Source organism: Aspergillus alliaceus, assembly GCF_009176365.1.
Source record: "Aspergillus alliaceus strain CBS 536.65 unplaced genomic scaffold BDW43scaffold_30, whole genome shotgun sequence".
NCBI lineage: Eukaryota > Fungi > Ascomycota > Eurotiomycetes > Eurotiales > Aspergillaceae > Aspergillus > Aspergillus alliaceus.
The window spans coordinates 450,772-469,791 of NW_022474713.1; the positions used below are offsets into that span (position 1 = coordinate 450,772).

At 44.0% G+C, this 19,020-nt stretch overlaps 8 protein-coding genes across 8 annotated transcripts; 3 read left to right on the forward strand and 5 right to left on the reverse strand.

Moving 5' to 3' along the window:
- Window positions 1-44: 44 nt before the first annotated feature.
- BDW43DRAFT_301307 (CDC2/CDK family serine/threonine-protein kinase) lies at window positions 45-2,074 on the forward strand (the record flags this gene model as incomplete). The annotated part of the gene is made up of 8 exons (XM_032045023.1): window positions 45-154; window positions 209-290; window positions 347-443; window positions 494-648; window positions 701-728; window positions 783-996; window positions 1,045-1,239; window positions 1,333-2,074. 8 exons carry the CDS (start codon window positions 45-47, stop codon window positions 2,072-2,074), a joined length of 1,623 nt encoding a protein of 540 aa, XP_031899017.1.
- A 162-nt stretch (window positions 2,075-2,236) lies between these two features.
- Window positions 2,237-4,458, reverse strand: BDW43DRAFT_320530 (D-3-phosphoglycerate dehydrogenase; the record flags this gene model as incomplete). Its single annotated transcript, XM_032049092.1, has 7 exons — window positions 2,237-2,739; window positions 2,792-2,873; window positions 2,934-2,992; window positions 3,054-3,096; window positions 3,161-3,750; window positions 3,806-4,113; window positions 4,175-4,458. 7 exons carry the CDS (start codon window positions 4,456-4,458, stop codon window positions 2,711-2,713), a joined length of 1,395 nt encoding a protein of 464 aa, XP_031899018.1. The 3' UTR covers window positions 2,237-2,710.
- Window positions 4,459-4,820: 362 nt separating this feature from the next.
- On the reverse strand, window positions 4,821-6,955 carry BDW43DRAFT_280839 (serine--tRNA ligase SES1). Its single transcript, XM_032042437.1, has 7 exons — window positions 6,649-6,955; window positions 6,525-6,595; window positions 6,298-6,459; window positions 5,815-6,236; window positions 5,676-5,766; window positions 5,255-5,623; window positions 4,821-5,198 (listed from the first exon to the last, which is right to left on the reverse strand). The coding sequence occupies exons 1-7, from the start codon at window positions 6,779-6,781 to the stop codon at window positions 5,022-5,024; spliced, it is 1,425 nt and encodes a 474-aa protein (XP_031899019.1). The 5' UTR covers window positions 6,782-6,955; the 3' UTR covers window positions 4,821-5,021.
- A 945-nt stretch (window positions 6,956-7,900) lies between these two features.
- On the reverse strand, window positions 7,901-8,662 carry rhbA (Rheb family small GTPase rhbA; the record flags this gene model as incomplete). Its single annotated transcript, XM_032047378.1, has 4 exons — window positions 7,901-8,140; window positions 8,204-8,332; window positions 8,383-8,522; window positions 8,608-8,662. The coding sequence occupies 4 exons, from the start codon at window positions 8,660-8,662 to the stop codon at window positions 7,901-7,903; spliced, it is 564 nt and encodes a 187-aa protein (XP_031899020.1).
- Window positions 8,663-9,060: 398 nt separating this feature from the next.
- On the reverse strand, window positions 9,061-12,143 carry BDW43DRAFT_128444 (WAPL family protein). The gene is made up of 2 exons (XM_032038153.1): window positions 9,709-12,143; window positions 9,061-9,652 (listed from the first exon to the last, which is right to left on the reverse strand). Exons 1-2 carry the CDS (start codon window positions 11,833-11,835, stop codon window positions 9,371-9,373), a joined length of 2,409 nt encoding a protein of 802 aa, XP_031899021.1. The 5' UTR covers window positions 11,836-12,143; the 3' UTR covers window positions 9,061-9,370.
- Window positions 12,144-12,408: 265 nt separating this feature from the next.
- Window positions 12,409-13,787, forward strand: BDW43DRAFT_280854 (uracil phosphoribosyltransferase). The gene is made up of 4 exons (XM_032042438.1): window positions 12,409-12,943; window positions 13,018-13,376; window positions 13,432-13,603; window positions 13,667-13,787. The coding sequence occupies exons 1-4, from the start codon at window positions 12,783-12,785 to the stop codon at window positions 13,716-13,718; spliced, it is 744 nt and encodes a 247-aa protein (XP_031899022.1). The 5' UTR covers window positions 12,409-12,782; the 3' UTR covers window positions 13,719-13,787.
- Window positions 13,788-13,884: 97 nt separating this feature from the next.
- On the reverse strand, window positions 13,885-14,866 carry BDW43DRAFT_280858 (transcription elongation factor 1 family protein). The gene is made up of 5 exons (XM_032042439.1): window positions 14,774-14,866; window positions 14,643-14,717; window positions 14,489-14,533; window positions 14,299-14,437; window positions 13,885-14,245 (listed from the first exon to the last, which is right to left on the reverse strand). Exons 2-5 carry the CDS (start codon window positions 14,643-14,645, stop codon window positions 14,055-14,057), a joined length of 378 nt encoding a protein of 125 aa, XP_031899023.1. The 5' UTR covers window positions 14,646-14,717; window positions 14,774-14,866; the 3' UTR covers window positions 13,885-14,054.
- Window positions 14,867-15,532: 666 nt separating this feature from the next.
- On the forward strand, window positions 15,533-16,547 carry rps1 (40S ribosomal protein eS1; the record flags this gene model as incomplete). Its single annotated transcript, XM_032047379.1, has 5 exons — window positions 15,533-15,546; window positions 15,615-15,699; window positions 15,747-15,772; window positions 15,853-16,354; window positions 16,404-16,547. The coding sequence occupies 5 exons, from the start codon at window positions 15,533-15,535 to the stop codon at window positions 16,545-16,547; spliced, it is 771 nt and encodes a 256-aa protein (XP_031899024.1).
- Window positions 16,548-19,020: the final 2,473 nt, after the last annotated feature.

The window sequence follows — 19,020 nt, forward strand, 5'->3', positions numbered from 1 at the left end:
CACCATACCTCCCAAAGAACAGGAAGATTGACTGCTGTGAAAGAATGGTGGTAGCTTCTCTCGAAAGGGATAGCGATGGGAACTCTAGATTCCGAGGATGCACGAGCATCCGCGAGTTTGAGTTTTTAGGTAAACTTGGGGAAGGCACTTTTGGGTAGGTGCCCAGTCATGTTCTATCAGCAAGTCATTATATTGAACTTCTTATCAGTGAGGTTTACAAGGCGCGCTCGAAAAGAGATGGTTCAATTGTTGCCTTAAAAAAGATCCTCATGCATAATGAGAAGGATGGGGTAAGAAGGCTACCTACTCAGCAGCAAGGCTGGGGGCTAATACATCCCGAATCAAGTTCCCGATAACTGCTCTCCGTGAGATTAAACTCCTGAAAATGCTATCTCACAGGAATATCCTCCAGCTTAAAGAAATGGCTGTGGAGCGAAGCAAAGGTACGAAGGACCCTGTGCTTTGCGTGGAAGAGGAGCTTATCCTGTACCAGGGGAAGGCCGAAAGAAACCGAGCATGTACATGGTTACTCCCTACATGGAACATGACCTTTCCGGGCTATTAGAGAATCCAGCCGTGCATTTCACTGAATCCCAGATTAAGTGCTATATGCTGCAGCTTCTTGAGGGACTAAAGTATCTCCATGGGGTAATACCATAACTATCTAATTGTTCTAAAACTTGGTTTTGACTTATCACAGAATCGCATATTGCATCGTGACATGAAAGGTCAGTATTTTGCGCAGCACAATAAACAATCTTGTGTGGCTGACTCTCATACAGCTGCCAATTTACTTATCAGCAACAGAGGTATTCTTCAAATAGCTGATTTCGGGCTTGCACGACCGTATGATGAGCCTCCTCCTCAACCTGGGAGAGGTGGCGGGGAAGCCAAAAGAGACTATACCACCTTAGTTGTGACTCGATGGTATCGCCCTCCAGAGCTCCTTCTCCAGCTACGACGCTATACGACAGCTATCGATATGTGGGGTGTCGGGTAATTTTTCCAGCCTGGTCCTCATGATTTCATTTCTGATGGTGACAGGTGCGTTTTCGGCGAAATGTTCAAGGGCAAGCCAATCCTTGCGGGCACTAGCGACCTTAACCAAGCCCAGCTTATATTTAATCTTGTGGGCACACCTACAGAAGAAAACATGCCTGGCTGGAGCTCGCTCCCGGGTTGTGAAGGTATAAAAAGTTTTGGAAACAAGCCAGGAAATTTGTCTGAAGTCTTCAAAGAGTACAGTCATAGCCTTCACCTACCTTTCCCCAGACTGATTTAGTGACGTCTTGCGTATACAACTTCGATGAGATGATTTTAACGCGTTCACAGGCAAGATCCTGCTGCCATATCACTATTAGGTGAGCTTCTGAAACTCGATTGGCGTAAAAGGATAACTGCAATCGACGCGTTGAAACACCCTTATTTCTCCAACCATCCCGTACCAGCACGCCCCGGTGAGCTTCCTCGTTTCGAGGACTCCCATGAATTTGATAGAAGAAGATTCCGAGGGCAGCGTGCTGTTATGCCTCCAGCTCCGGCTGGAGGCTCTGTGGGCATGGGTCCCAACGGAGGCTGGAGCTCGAATTCTGGGACCCGAGCGGGGGTAGATTCTAGGAATAGTCGTATACCTGGTGCTGCCCGTTTTGGGAAGCCAAACTCCCATAGTGGCCAAGGAAATGCCCCACGACGATCTCTTGATAATCGAGCTAGTGAGCCGCAACCAAATCGACCGAAGCAGGTTTTGGAGGACTCGCATCGGGCTTTTTCATCGTGGCAAAAGGAAGGCGGTCTGCCGCCTAAACCTCCTATGCCGTCTCACCAGGGTTGGGCTCCAGGCTATCCTGGCCGTGTAGGACGTGATAGGAATCATCCAAGTCGTTTTAGTGGCCGGTCAGACAGTACTGTGGACTCTTATGTTCCGACTTATAATGGTGTAGGGGAACATACTCGAGACGTGTATCCGAGCAGCCGACGAGATTACACGAGAGAGAATCCTTCAAAAAGGCGCAGTCGAAGTCCAGGCTTCAGGGAAGGACCTCGGCCTACAGACAGAGATTCGTACCGAAGGTAATCTATAGAAAACCGTACATTACAATACAATGCTTATCAAATGGGCAACGGGGAAGATATTTAATCTAAGGGATGATTTTATCGCGCTTCCAAGTTTCACCAGTTAAACTTTTGAGGATGTTGAACTTTCCACTACGTTAATCATGCCGTCAGTAATAATAACTACCTTACCCACGATCGATACTACGTAAAGGTTTGCTGTTTGTGATCATGTCATTATTGCAGCTTTTGGGCTTTAGTTTTACTTTGTGAAAAGCACTGCTTAAAGGTCAGGGAATTCAATGGAGCGTTTGCCTGCTTCATTTCAGTACAGGAATCATTGGAACTAAGAGAATTGCAGGCGTGACAAAGCCGAAGTGTTGAACATGTCTCCCTTAAGCATCAGTATCGGGCGTTGAGAATGTGGGTAGCAGAAAGAGCCTTCCCTTATCCAGACAGTGCGTAGCAAATGAGGTATACGGAAATTCTTAATAACGCAAACCACAAACCAGCGCAGTAGTATCATAAGAGCCGGTACTCTTCCTATCCAACAAATGGTAGACTAAAGCCGTTGAGGGTAAGTTCTACCAAAATCGTACCCACCAATTTGAAACCTTAGCGCATAAAGCCAAAGGCGTTCATAAACTTAGACACGCCTTCAGTACAGTATCCGTGTCATAATTCGGGCTAAAAGGAAAAAGTCAGCGCTCTGAGCGATCAGAGGGTAGATAAACCGTACATGAAAGGCTTTCAAGCCTCTCGTATAGATCTTTGATGGTAGTGTTATCGACGTTGCTTATATCAGCCATTAGGTAGGCAACCTAGACATAGTTAATACGTACGACATATCACCCGAACATGAGTAAGTGATAACAACGTACGTCACCTCTGCTATCAGTCATTTGCTTGTCAACGTTATGGTCTCCGAGAATTTCGTTCACTGGCATTGTTAGCCTGGTATTCAAATACCTGCATGCATATACGCCTCTTATGGGACACACCTTTCCGCAAGACACCAGGAATGTTTTGATGAATATAGATCACCTGCAGTTAAATACCAATAAGCTCGAGAGCATGCGAGTTGGTGGTATGATGGAAATTGACATACTCGGGCATGGTCCGGTTCATCCATGGTCAAGGAACGAAGGGTGACTTCAGGAAGATTCACGGCACCCAAAGTTGTGCCTTCATTGACATATCTCACTAGAGCCTCTGCTACCTCAACACCAATCGCTCGCTGTGCTTCTTCAGTGCTACCTCCAATGTGAGGTGTAAGGATCACGTTTTTGAGACTGCGAAGATCCGCTGCCCAGCTGTTAAGGTCATTACTGAAATAATCGCCATTGCCAGCAGGCTCATTCGGGTAGACGTCAAGCGCAGCACCGGCCACTTTGCCAGAGCGCATTGCGTGGATCAATGCCGGGATATCAACGACACTTCCTCGGCTAGCATTAATTAGATAGCTGCCATCCCGCATTTGTTCGAACTGAAGTTGTCCTATCATATTTTTTGTTTCCGGAAGTTCCGGCACATGACATGTGACGAAATCAGACTGGGAAAGAAGGCTTTCTAGAGTTGGAACTTGGCGGGCAGTGCCCAATGCCATCAGATTCACCACATCGTAGTAGAGAACTGACAGGCCCATGGCTTCTGCTAGAACCGATAGTTGAGAACCAATATGGCCGTAGCCGATGATTCCTGTCCCCACAACTCAGCGAAGATACCTCACTCAGGTCAGACCAAAGATACATACCCAATGTCTTCCCACGTATCTCCCAGCATTTATTGCTTACTTTATTCCACGTACCATTGTGCATTTCGTTGGAGCGGTCACCTAGTTGACGAGCTAGAGCAATAATTTCAGCTATAACCAATTCGGCAACACTTCGAGAATTACTGAAGGGGGAGTTGAAGACAGCAATTCCGTGTTCTGCCGCATATTGAAGGTCAACTTGGTTTGTTCCGATACAGAAACAACCGACGACTATGAGATTCCGGGCTTCTTTCAGTATGCGAGCTGTGAGCTTCGTCTTCGAACGGATACCAATGACATGTACATCTCTTGAAGGGCAGTCAGCTCAAGATACAAGAGTGTGTGAAGTCAGCAGATAAGTTGACGCACCTAATCTTTTCTATGAGCTGATCCTCGGGGAGCGATGATTTTAAAAATTCCACTTGATAGCCTTGCTTTGTAAGGATGTCTCGTCCCGTTTGATTAACATTCTCCAAAAGTAGGACCTTGATATCTTCGGTGGCGAATGGTTTCAGATGTTTGGCATTGGGCAGAGGGATTGTGCGGCTTGCAAAAACCGAATTTCCATGACTTGATGGGGCGGACTGGAAGGATGCGTTTGGAGACAGGCTCGAGGTTTGGTGAGTGTTGATTTCCTTAGGAAGAGCCGCCATGGTGCCGGCTTAGTCAAATCTGAGACTAAAAACGAAAAAAGTGACAGGGTAGGAAAAGTAGGACGGGTGGGAAAGAAAGTTAGTTGGGAATAATGATAGGATAGAGTTGTATTTCATATATTGATTAGGAGACTCCGGAACCGGAGTCCCACCGCAGTGGAAGCACATTCTCAGGTAAATGACTCCCTCACTGAAGGAAACTCTTTTTTTTGGGGGGGGGCTCCTTTGACTCATCGGGGTTTTGTGATCAGTGGACAGCCAAAACTAAGGAGGGGCATAAAAGGTGGCGAGACCAAACCATGCCCCACCAACTAATTATTGAATGGCCCCGTTGATCTAATTGAATTTCACCTTCCACTTTTTTCTCTTGGATACTTCATAATACATGATATAATATATATAGTAAAGCTTGTAACGAATGGTCCCATTGTGTAAGGCTGGCCTGTTACAAAATATTCTACAAGCTGGCATTCGCGACGCTATGCAATGTGGGTAGCAATTACCACCTTTGAAGTCCAACCCAAATCGAAGGTAAATTATAACTTCTCCAGCGCTCGTGGCACTCACACCGTTAGATCTCGTATCTTCTTTGCCGCTTCTTCCGAGCCACTTGCTGCTTTGGAACCCTGCTTGCCCTTCGTTTTCTGAGAAGTGCTGTCCTTCGGGAGTTCCTTGGTATACGGAAGAAATTCCGGAGCACCTGGGATATATTTGCGAAGGGGCTCTGGCACGACGAATCCCTGTATAGTGTATCAGCCATATTGTCCCGCAGAGTTAACGTTGAAACAGCACATACATCCTCCCTTTGATAATTCTCAAGGATGCAACAAAGCGTCCGCTCAGTGGCACACAACGTGGCATTCAAAGCATGAACATAAGATTTCTTAACATCTGTCGCCTTCTTAGTGCCATACCGAATTTCCAAAGCCCGAGATTGATAATCTGTGCAATTAGAGCAAGAAACCAACTCCTTGTACTCTCCCTGGAATGGGAACCAAGCCTCGAGGTCATATTTCTTAGACGCTGCGTTATTCAATGCTCCGGACACGATTGCAACTATCTGATATGGAAGTCCGAGAGACTTGTAGAATTCTTCCGAGGTGTCCATCATTTCCTCGAAAGCTTGCCATGATTGTTCAGGGTTGGTAAGCACGAATTGCTCGATCTGGATCCCGGTTAGAAACAAGAACGCTAATACATAGCTTACTATTCCTTACTTTCTCAAACTGATGAACGCGGAAGATACCCCAAGCGTCTTTACCATGAGATCCTGCTTCCTTACGATAGCACGTGCTATACCCCGCATACCTGTCTTTTGGTTAACTAAATAATCTTCGCCTTACTCACATAACTCACTTGACTGGAAGATCCTTGTCTTGAAGCCATTCTCCGTCATGCAGAGCCGACAAAGGCTGTTCCGATGTAGCGATGAGGTACTTGTCGGTAGACTTGTCCTCACTTTCCGTTACCTTATACAACTCCTCGTCAAATTGCTCAAGCTGGGCTGTTTTTGCCATCATTTCCTTGAGCATGAATTGAGGGGGCTGGTTTGGCTTATAACCTTTGCCCCAAAGAAATTCGAGGCCGTAATTTATCAGCGCAAGGTTCAAAAAGAGGCCATAGCCTGTCAGGCAGTATCCACGGTGACCAACAACCTTGACACCGCGTTCCGGGTCGTAGCCGTCGAGGCGAGTGAGAACTTCATGATGAGAAAGGCAATCACGCTTTTCGACGATGATATTCTCAGGTGCCCATGTTCGTACCACTACGTTGTCGTCCTGAATACGCAAGTCAGTTCCATTCTTGACCAAAGTTCATCGGCCAGGAATAGGCACTCACTTCGTTATCGCTCACAGGGACCGATTCATGCACGTAATTACCAATCGTCCGGAGCTTACTGTCCCTTTGCTTTTCCTTCTGAAGAGCGAGATCCTCGGCTTCTTTCTTGCGTTGTTCTAGTTCAGTTTTCTCCTGGAGAAGGGCACTTGCATCTTCCTTATTCTGTTTCAGGTATAGGTTTTAGTACGGAAGATGACCATGATACTTGTGTCAAGAATAGAACGGACCTTCTTTTTCTTCCCGATATCTTTTTGGAGTCCGTTGAGCTGAGAACCTATCTGCATGACCTCGTACCGTGCTGCAGCGTATATTAGAATCTGCTAACAGGTATGTGCTGATCGGATAGTGTACCTCGGCGAGCTTCCTCATACAGTTTAAGTACATCGTCGACCGAATTTTCTGGGGCAAATCGCTTTCGCTGACTCTCCTTAATTTTGGTTGGATTTCCTCCGCGGTCACTGACAAAATCGGCAATATCGAGCATCTTGTAAAAGGTGAAGGCGTACGTCGAAAGCAGGAGTTGTGTGCTTGATCCTAGTCGATTAGCCTCCCAAAATTCGACGATGTAAACCAGAGTTGGCTTAGAGCTGAAGAGGTGCTAGTCTTCGTTAGGGGCAATGGAGGGGTAAAAACCTGGCCTCCAGCAGTTAGGGCATAAACTATGCATGGAAGTGGTTTAACCCTGCCTGAGGGGCAGTGGCTTAATCAGCAAGATTTATTATTCATAGTTAGCTGTGACTAGTGTGTATACCAACCACGTGACTCACCACCCCCAGCATAACTAAGTACTATGTTTACCTATGCATTAGTATAGGTTGAGTGCCTATTTCTTTGTGTATACAGATCACTTGAGCTCTTTGTAATGATTGTTCAGTTTAGTAGTAGCCTTCTAACTAAATCTCCCATTCGTCAGCAAAACATTCGTCGAAAAGGCAAGGAGCAGTAAAGGAACAAGCAATAGCCATGCACGGTTTTGCCGCACAAGCTCTCGCCTTAACTGAGCAAAGCTGTCGTCAGCTGACAACTGAGAGAATGGGCTTCCTACCACGAACTAGGGCTTAACAGACCGTGAAGTCTACTGCTATATACAGAAAGAAAATCACCATAAAATATATGTTGAGTTCATATGTGACTATCTCATGTCGTGCTTTATCTACTCTATCAGCCACGATATTTAGCTAATATATATATATATATATATATTATTCTGGGATCATGATCGTTAAAGGAGCAATGGAACGGAGGGAACGCCAAAAAAAGAACAAAATAAAATAAAAAAATTAAAAGGAAAGGGAAGGAAAGGGAAGGAAAGGGAAGGAAAGGGGATAGGATGGGGTAGTAGAAGAGAAAGGCAGCGGAGAATCAACAGCAACAGAGCATACTCCAATCTGGTCAGCGGTAGGCACTCGAGATGGCAATCAGTCGAAACCCAGAATGTAGAAAACGATGGTCCTCATCACATTCCTTGAGACCCTTCGTCTGCAACTCGGTAGCATACGGCCAACCTCACATGAGACCTTTTTCAGTCATGTACTGGCGTCAATTGGCATTCGGTGAAAGCACTTTAGTTTCTATGCCTATCCATATCACCTAGGATTTAATGTCACATCACAGCACACTTATTGCCTCCTGTGGGCTGCGACGGATTCTGTGACTTCTCGATCTCCCCAATCATTAAATCAAAGGCTTTCTCAACATTGTAACCAAGACGGGCGCTAGCCTCAGTAAAGGCACAATGGAATTCCTCCCCTAGGCTCCGGCCTTCGTCAAGTGATACCTGGCGTTGTTCGGACTTCAGATCGCTTTTGTTTCCGACGATGACAAGGGGCACGTAGTCCGCTCCCTAATGTCTGAACTCAGTTTCGGAAGGTGACAAAAGAAATGGTGTTGGGCTTTAAACACTCACAAGGTGGTTAAGTATCTTGTCTCGAATGACCCTTACCATATCGAAAGATTGGCGGGATGTCACCGAGTAGACAATAATATACCCATGAATCCCAATGAAATGCTTAGAGTTCAAAATGCTGTATTCATCCTGGTTCAGTATTAGCTTCCGTAAAGATGTCCCGCTACCGTCATCCTTACTTGACCGGCTGTATCAACAATCTCAGTTGCAAAATCTTGGCCGTTGTATTTGATGATCCGGCTGAATGTGTTCTCAATCGTCGGGTAATAACTCTCTACAAAATGATGCTCAACAAATCGTACCGTAAGGGAAGATTTACCTGCCAATTCTATTAGTGACCGAGGCCTCTCACGGATAAGTGCTAGTTTAGAAGGAAAATAAAAAGGCCCTTGTCGAATTCGTACCCACAGACCGACTACCGACGATGGCTATCTTTCGTTGCTTTGGTGCAGTAGGCATTTTCACAACTTCCAATAACGTGTCGAAGTGTTGTTCACGCAATGTCAAACAGTTACGTGCAAGAAGAAACAGGTTTCCGACTACCAACGTGTAGATGGCTGCGGCGCAAGGGTGGAATGGTGTCCAACCACTTAACAGTAAGTACTAATAAAAGGGATTTTGTCAAGACAGAACCAAAATGAAAGGCAACAAGCACAATTGGACCTGTTTGAAAGCAGTGTTTGGCGATGAGCGACGAACGTGTGTAAGGTGGCAAATCATTTAAAGGTATGAAACTCAGAACTGAGTTAACATCTGAGGTACTCCGTAGTAGCTCTAGCAACCCTTGAGACGCAAACATGTCAAACGGATTTTCATAAGTAAATTCATTATGTCATACATAAACTATAAAAGTACACCCTAGGCGGGCGGACAAAGATGGATCTTAAATAGTCACCAATCTCAAACCCCTGTCCCAGATTTGATGTCATATCCATCTTGATACGGTTTCCATTTTTTACCTTCTGAATTGATCATCCAGGCATTGTCACCTCATCGAGTATACAAACTTTTCCCTATTCCAAGATGGGCCGAAAAGAGACCTCTTTAAAGGAGAAGAAAAAAAATGAAAACATGAAGTAGGCCAGGATGGAAGTAGTTGAAAGAACAAAAAGAGAAAGACAGTTGTGCCTGAATACCATAACAGTTATATAGACTCAGCTTGTTTTTTTATTGTTCCACATGCTGCCGTATCTGGTAGATGATCTGCTCTAATCTTGACGTGAGTTCGGCTCCATCTTTGTTTCGTGTACCTAGCAAATGTGAATCTTTCTCGACCTTCTGGTGATATCGCAGAAACTCCTCGGCCGTCGATAGCGCCGATGTAAGTCCCCTGCCATGTAGAGATGCTTTGACATGAGCCAACGCCTCCTTATTTAAACAAAGTGTAACTAGAAGGATCGACAAGTACCCAATAGCAACATTGTGCTGCATCTCGGAAACGGAGTGCGCCTATATCTTATATTAGATGCTAAAATCGAGCATAGATACCAGCAGTGCTTTCTTACCTGGGTAACAGAACTGATGCCAGCAGAAAATTGTTGTAAGAGCAAGTGAAGGAAAGATGCAGAATTATCCATCGACTCTAAGAAGATAGATCGCGATAGTTCGCTTTTCTCCGCCATATTAATAAGTGCGCCCAAGGCTAGTATTATGGTGTCTAGCGCGCTATTTTCTTTTGTAATAGCTTCTTCGGACACAGCGCAGAATTTCGATGTGATAATGTTGACAAGTCCGCCAACGAATTCAGGTCTGCAGCACGCCTCACAAAAAGACGGGTCTCTGTTCGTAAGATTCAATAGCACCCGGATGTATAATACCAAGACTTGTCGACTTTGATTAGTCTGGTCTGCATAGAGAAGGCTATGATACCGAGTGAGTGGCTGAAATGAGTTGCGATGATCGGCATCCAAAGGTCCCGACAGCATTGTATAGGCCTCCAAGATCGACAGGGCTAGCACGAGCACATGGAACCGCTGCAAAGGCAAAGGAAATTTGGCATTTTCACATGTTTCTGGCGATAGTAGCCCAACTATCGGGGTTAACAACGGTACCGGGATATCAACACTAGTGCCCTTTTCTTGAAATATCAACAGTGCAGATTGGATATTTAAAAGAATCAGCAGCCGTGGTGATATAGATGTAATCGGCTGCTCTCCGTATACTGCAAGGGATAAACGAGGCAGGAGAGCCTTCAAAGATGCTTGGACGGCCTTGGACAGACCAAGTGGTCGCTGCCTCGCAAGAAGCAATAAATCATCTTCAGCGCCAATCAGAGTAGAGGATATATCCAAAAGTTTGGACCAAAAAGGAGTCAGAAGTGTAGGCGGAAGGGAGCCACTGACATAGATCAATCTGAACGCGCATAGAGCTAGAGTGGTTGAAACTATATCAAGGTCATTTGTCATACATTTCACGAGTCGGATATCAAAGCCGCTTTCGCAAAAGCGACGCAAAAATTGAGGTTCCATTAGCCTCGTACACAGTTGGAGAAAACCATTACATGCCTCGGACACGGAATTATGAGGGTCTTCTATATCTTCGAAAACCAATTCCACGGTCTCCTGAAAGCGTGCATTGTCTCCAGCCTGCCTCAGCTCGTGAATGCTTTGAACGGGTCTGTTGTCGAGGCTTTCCTCATCTTCAACATGTGAGTAAGCTTGAGAAAGAAGTCCTGGGCTTGGTTGCGGCCGCCTAGGGTTACAACACATCGTAGATACTGATATCCCAGGATCATCGACAAGGCCCACAGTAGAAGCATCGTTTAGAAAAGAACGTTGGTGTGCATATGTAACCCGAGACCTTCCGAACCTCGGTGCTTTGGGAATACCCGATGGTTCAGCGCTGTCTGTACTAGGGGCCTTTGATTGATGTATATCTGCTGTCGACTGTCGATCTTTTTCTTCCCAGATAAGTTGCGAGAGTGAGTGGCAGTCAGACTGGTAGTCACGATCTGTCAGAGTATCTCGTATCCCATCCCTAGCAAACTCTTCTGCTGCACTTAGCGAATCAACCAACCTCTTTCGGATAGTCGGTAGTCGCTTATGATATCTAGTCGTATCTTCGTCATGGGAACAGGATATAGGAAGACTAGCTGCCTTGGAAGAATAAACTCTATATGGTGACCGCGACATTGCCCCAAAGTTGGCCCCCAAGGGTTCGATTTCAAACTGAGCTTTCCTAGGAAAGGTGCCCCTGTCCTGAGCTTCGCCCATATGGAAGACCTCGTTGGACTTGGCACAATCCGGACTTGTAGTCTTGCCAAACTCTGCATAGCTTCTGTGCGCAGACGTAGGCGCAGTGTCAGAATTAACACTCATACTCTGGTCCCGAATTTGTTGCACGTTTTCACGAAAGAGCTTTCGGCGCTTTTTCCCGCTGACATCATCATAGGCCTTCCCCTGGCTACTCTGAGAACCTGGAATATCAACTGAGCTTGTACTTTGTGAGCCAGCATCATGATGCGATAAATCCAGTGACTTGGTCAAGGGGCTTGAGCAGGAAGCCTTTGCGCTTTCGCCCTCACTACAGATAGTGTGAGGCGCTGCGAGGTCTTGTACACCATTTTTGAGATTCGGGGGATTATGTGAGCTAGCTTTACCATAAGTCACAAGCTTCTTCGTTTTCCCGCGCATAATGTAATTGTCACTCGTAAATTCAAGGCTAAAGGGTGCTCGTTATGTGAGTAGATAAATAAGACGGGCGGGTTTGTGCAGTTGCGAAGATAGAGTATATGAGTAGTAGTAGTGTTAATACCGAGATGTTATAGGATTTCAATTACACCACACAAATAAAGATGAAAGGGTTAAAAGCCAGCTCTTTAGAGTAAGTACTACACACATTCGTGGGTGTGACTGCTCCATGGATAATCGGCTGCGAGCCGAAGCTGGAGGAATTAGTGATGGTTTTACTGGAATAAGCTACTAGAAGCTCACAACCTAGTCAACTGGTTGGTTAAACCCTCAGATCATATCATAACGATCGTAGGATAAGCATGAAGACTGTATATTTGCATTTTATTCAGTATAAGCTGCTACTGGAATTCAATGTAACGTTGCAGGTGATGTAAGCCAGATTTGATAACTCGTCTAAAAGCGAGGAGCGGAGCGCTAACTATTGGCACTGTTACATTATTAGACTAAGGTTTGTTTCTGATAACTGCTACTAGAATAGATGTACTATAAATACCTTATCTAGCTTGGGCTGTTTGTTATTCTAGTCCCTTTACTAACCTACTAGTACTTGGCTTGGTGTCAAGACAGTCCACAGAAGCCAATTAGAGAATCATATTTCCCCGCCCGGCAGTACCTACCCAACCCCCACAATTAATGTGTAACTGATCTGTTTAAGTCTCTCTCCCCCTCTCTCTCTTATCATTGCCCCTACTATTATACCTCATTACTTTCATAGCTATCATAGCCTTATTTTGACCATAGAACTTTTCATTTGTTCGTTGCCGTTGCCGTTGCCGTTACCGTTACCATCATTTACCCCATATTGCTATCTATGCTGGGATCAAGCGGAGGAAGCAAAAAAGGGTCTAAATAAAAAGATTGGCAATATCGAAGATACTCCGTTGGCCATGGCTAATGAACAAATGGAGACGGTTCCTTCACCAGCCCAAGGCGTTGGCCCATTTTATAGACCTGATGGTGAAAAGCCAACGGCGACTGTGTCGAAAGACATACCCTATGAAAACGTCCATGTCTTACCTCAAACGCCCCAGTTAATTGCGCTTTTGACGTAAGACATACATCCAACTGTCTGCAAAAGATTTTGCGAGCTAATATTGGACATCTACACTGACATATCCATAGTATGATCAGAGATAAAAGAACTGCGCGTGCCGATTTCATATTTTATTCTAACAGGATCATCCGTTTATTGGTCGAAGAGGGCTTAAACCACCTTCCAGTGGTTGAACAATCGGTTACAACTCCTGTAGGCCGTACCTATCTCGGGGTCAGGTTTGAAGGGAAAATATGTGGCGTATCTATTATGAGAGCAGGTGAGGCAATGGAGCAGGGTTTGAGAGATTGCTGTCGATCCGTTCGTATTGGGAAAATCCTGATACAAAGAGATGAAGAAACATGCAAGCCAAAGCTCTTTTACGAGAAGCTCCCTGCTGATATTTCCAGTCGGTGGGTTTTGCTCCTTGATCCAATGTTCGCAACTGGTGAGTTAGTGAACCTTCTTAATTCATAGGGTGGTTTTAATCACTGTCGATATAGGGGGTTCTGCAACGCTTGCCGTCGAGATATTAAAGGCGAAGGGAGTACCGGAGGACCGTATTCTGTTCCTCAATCTTATCGCAAGCCCAACAGGAGTCGCAGATTTCGCGGAACGGTTTCCTAGGCTTAGGGTTGTAACTGCCTTTATTGACCAAGGCCTGGATGAGAAAAAGTAAATTTTGCGTCCCATTTTACCTATATTTCTTTAAGCCAGTCGCTAATCGCTGTGGCATAGGTACATCATACCAGGACTTGGTGATTTTGGTGATCGATATTACACCCTGTGATCCATTTTCTACAATGTAGTGTAATCACTACCGCTTATAGAGTAATTCACATTCTCCTTGAAGTGCTTACACGTATACATATACAGTAGTCTTATATTGCGACAAGTTTGGCTGGGCTTGCTAGTCTACAATATATGCATACAAAGACCGTATGACAATAATACGAGGTATTCATTAACCCCAAAGTCAAAGCCGGTTGATCAAGTGAGAATAATGTAATGACAGGGGACCTGAAGACAGAATAACAGGAAATTGTGACTTAGAGGAAAAGACCACAGGAGAGCTACTGGACTTTCATTTTGTACACCGGTATCCAATATCTGAGAATTAATAATATCAATACTCTTCCGCATAGGCATCCACGCGCTCTGCACTGTCTTCAGTGCCCTGCCCACCAGAAGAAGCGGTATACTCATTCGAGCGCAGGCCCCGGGCATTATTGTCTTCGTATCTGTTGACTGTATCCTTTGCAACTGCATCACACGCATCTACCCAATCCGAATACACATCGACAGCGGCAGAAAGATCTGGAGTACAAATCAGTCAGGGCTGATTCTAGGATGCGGATATATAAACTCACAATTGATACCGGTTTGAAACCTCTGCCCACACACTTTACAGGACAAGTTTCCTAGCCCCAGCTTCTTGTCTAGTTTCACCACAATAGAATTCTCGTGGTTACAGAATAGACATGCGAAAGTAGTGGGTAGCGGTTCTTTCTAAAACTAGTCTTAGCGCTAATAGTTATACCTGGTCTCAAAGTGAGTCACCTTTTTTGGTCCCTGTGGCTGTCTGCTTGACTTCTTCCGCTTGCCCTGGCGAAAAAAAAAACACCCAATTCTCAGTCATGGGACCAGGATAATGTCTCTTCATCTCATTTTCCCCAACAGAACTCAGATATATACATATTAGGAGTAGCCTTACCATGCTTCTGTAGACTTCGTGGGTGTGATAGAGCTGCTATTTAGCTAAGACAGACCAACAAATGATCCTCTCGCCCTATGGTACCGATATTTGGTCAGCTGGAGCGGATTTAGGATTTCTTGTGTACTCACTGTTTCACAGGTCAATATAATTGTGTAGTTCAAGAAAAAAATGGAGACTACTGGAGCAAGGGTCAGGGTCAAAAGACCTGGGGGTGTGTTGTGCTACAGGTATGGCCCGGATACTTTCAAAAGTCCGGACCCTGTAATGCCGATTACATCACTGGCGCGCGCACTAGGAAAGGACGGGTAACTATGTGTAAACAATACAGGTTACAATGAAGCATTTAGTTCACATTCTCATTTAGACCTAAGTATATGTAATCTAGGAACCATGCTTCTGCTACGGAGTTTCACCTTGGATAATATATGCTTAGTAGCAGCGGTATTAAAAGGTTCATATTGGTAACAATATACAGGATAAAACCCGTTCCATCATCAAATAAGTAAAGTAATAGCTGATAAGTAGCGGCTATGTTGTAGATAGTATTTAGAGTCAAAACACCCAAAAAGACCTTGAAGCTGGGCTAGCAGGCATATCTTAGTATTAGCAGTATGATGCAAGTTTAGATTACGAAGGACTCCATCACGTGACGTATGATAGCCTGTAACCAATAATATAAGCCGCAAGGTGCATTTGTGGGGTGGAATATTATATAATCCAGGATAGGGCCGGCGCTCTCGCTTAGCCGACTTTTCTGTGGGATTTCGATTTCAACTCTTATTCCGCTGACCCAGCAGCGTCAATCCCATCGACTCCCTCCACCAGAACGCGTGGTGTGATATATCCGTCTGTCTTCGCCTACTGTAAGATAGACCTGAGTCGCAGCTATGGCTGTTGGAAAGTATGCCAATTCCCACATCGGCATCACAATGCGGGACAAACGATCTTTGGTTGCTGATAATCTTCCAGGAACAAGCGCTTGTCGAAGGGCAAGAAGGGCATCAAGAAGAGGACTGTTGATCCTTTCTCCAGAAAGGATGAGTACTCAGTGAAGGTAATGATGAATGGCGTTGATTTCCGGGCGTCGCTAATATTGTTCAGGCGCCTTCCACTTTCCAAATCAGAGAGTATGTCTCTTGTCCATACTTTCCTCCCCCCAGCAGCGAAAACCCGTTTATCGACAGACGGCTGACCAGCAGCTCTAAAGTGTCGGAAAGACTCTCGTGAACCGCACCAGTGGTCTCAAGAATGCGAACGACTCACTCAAGGGCCGAATTTTTGAGGTTTCTCTTGCCGACTTGCAGAACGACGAAGACCACGCTTTCCGCAAGGTGAAGCTTCGTGTGGATGAAATCCAAGGAAAGAACTGCTTGACCAACTTCCATGGCTTGGACTTCACGACCGATAAATTGCGATCCCTTGTACGCAAGTGGCAGTCGCTCATCGAGGCCAACGTCACTGTGAAAACGACTGACGACTACCTTCTTCGGCTGTTCGCCATCGCTTTCACCAAGAGGCGCCCCAACCAGATCAAGAAGACCACATACGCCCGCTCTTCTCAGATCCGCGCCATTCGGAAGAAGATGACTGAGATCATCCAACGAGAGGCCGCCAGCTGCTCCCTTTCTCAACTCACCACGAAGCTTATTCCCGAAGTCATTGGGCGCGAGATTGAGAAGGCGACGCAAGGAATCTATCCTCTTCAGAATGTCTGTGATTCCCATTCTTCTTAAGATCCTAATACTAAATTGCTCTTAGGTCCACATTCGCAAGGTTAAACTTCTCAAGGCTCCTAAGTTTGATCTGGGTGCCCTCCTGAACCTACACGGTGAATCGACCACTGACGACAAGGGTCACAAGGTTGAGAGGGAGTTCAAGGAGCAGGTTCTTGAAAGCGTTTAATCGCCCGGTGTTCACTGGCATTGGAAGTAAATCCAGCATCGGCTCTAGAACTACAGCCGTCGCTGCCTCTCTGACGATGATTTGAAGGAGGGGAATGTTCCAACTTCATGTTTCCGACCAGTGACAATCAAGGTCGTTCATGTACAGGGTGGGCAGTGTCGGTAATCCAAAAAGACTATGAATTGATCTTGTTACGTCTTGAATTCAAAGCAAATGGAAAGGGCTCAGTTACCTAATAGGTCACCAAAGCAGGATGTGCTATGCTGTAGTTCTCTGTATGGCAGCGCTGATACATGTATATTCGCCCTTGTTGAGCTGCTTGTGCCACGCTTGGGGCTAGTATCCTGGCCAGTTCCATGCACCTCTGCATGATGAAATCCCTGTAATTCATGATTGTGATGTGGTATCCAGTTGCATGGTCAGAATTTAGACAACCAGGTAGATAATGTGCTGTGGCCCCATATAGGTCTACATCTTGGAAAACATTTTTCACAGGGACCACAACTATTATTCAGCTGTGTATAAACACTACATAACAGCCGTAGAACTTTTGTATGTCTGTATTTACTGTCTATCCGCTGAATTTGCGCTGATAACTCTGCTTTCCCCGGCATCTGTAAAATTGGCATCATATCATTTGCTGTGCAAGATATGGTTTTTTAAGCTCTTATCTGCCTTCCCTAGTTGGGGGGCCTAGCCTACATAGTAAGTGTGCGCTATAGGCATGAATAAGTCTAGAAGGATATACCACCGGCAAGGTGGCGTAACAGCTCGCCGGTTATTTAGTGACAGGGTATTTGACGATTACTGATGAAATGAGGTTATTCAGGAGCTGTATATGAATTTGATTGTATTAGACTTGGGATATGGTTATAGTAGACTGTTTTAAATAAATACGACTATGCTAAATAAGAAAGATATCTTTATATTCCACTATCTTAGTATTACTGTTAATTGCGGTTCAGGGAACCGTAGGTAGTAGGGTAAAAGCATGCTACAGCGCCGCAGGTAGGTGTTATAGACATAGCGGGGTTAGGCTGAACCACTAAGCTAAAAAGACCAAAATATCGAACCTTTTGTTCGATATGCCTAACCACCACCTATATATGATGTTATTGTAACAGTAGGCAGACTGAACCGTTGGGGATGGGATGGGACGGGAATGGGAATTTCCCATCCCAACTGTAAGGCTAGAATAGGACACCTATCTAGTTTAATATTGAAAATAGGATTTTATATAGGATTCCTAATTTTTATAATAGAATATCTTAAAAATCCTAAAAAAAAAAATATAAAATACCCTTAATTGTCACGGTTAAACCTTAGGCTTAAGGCAGGATGACAAGTTGCGATACTATATATACTGTGCCTGGGAGATCAACTCCGATCGGAGTCGATCATAGTGGATCTTTTTACCTAGTGGGAAGATCCAATGTATTGAATTGCTAATCCCAGGAGTAATCCTTTACATTAATATAGAAAATATAATTAAAAGTAATAACTAAATTTAAAAATATTAAAATCTAGATAAGTGTTGGTATAATTAAATAAAAGATTTATTACTAACTTTATCTTTATTAAGTATATTTTTTATTTAATCTCTATTCTCTTTTTTATCTCTAGACTACTGTGATTCCATTAGCCAGCCACCTAACCACTAGGCTAAAAGCTCAGCAATTACTACTTTTCAAGTAGTCAACCTGTTAGGTGGTATATATATGGTGGTCCTATCTCATACTAGGAACCACACTATTATTATTAGAAAATTCCCATACTAGCTTTTTTGGTTTCTAAGCTTACTATATATTATAATTAATAAAGTAAGTTTTAGAATTATAACCTTTTTGGTTATATTTTCTTAAAAGTACTTCTGATAATAATAATATGATGGTTTTATAAAAAAGATAGATAGATATATATGTTGGTTTTTAAAAATAGTATGGTGTAGATCAAAGATAAGATTAGATTAAAAGATATAAATAGCAAGATAGTAGGCCTCGCCATGACCCTCATGAGGGTCCAAGATTTAGACCCTCAACCCGACCCTCGCAAGGGTCAGGTCCAACCTCAGTAACCCTTACCTGACCCTTGATTCTTAGAGGGTTGCTTGAGGGTCACCTGTTACGACTTTTACTTATCTATATTTATATAATTTTTCTAAACTATTTCTAAATAGATTATATAAAAATAATAATTTATTACTAAAACTTATTATTATTTATATATATTCTAGTATTTATATTTATTAACTGTATTTATATCTAATATAAATTTAATATTAAATAAAATATCTTTATATTTCTATTTAATTAATTAAAAGCTAGTCTTTAAAATCTTTATTTATTTAATTAAAATAGTTTTAGAGTAACTAAAAGTATATACTACTAGATATAGTAATAAGATAAAAGAAATATATATTTACTATAAATAAAGAATCTAGTATAATATAATAAAATAGTTAATAATTATTATA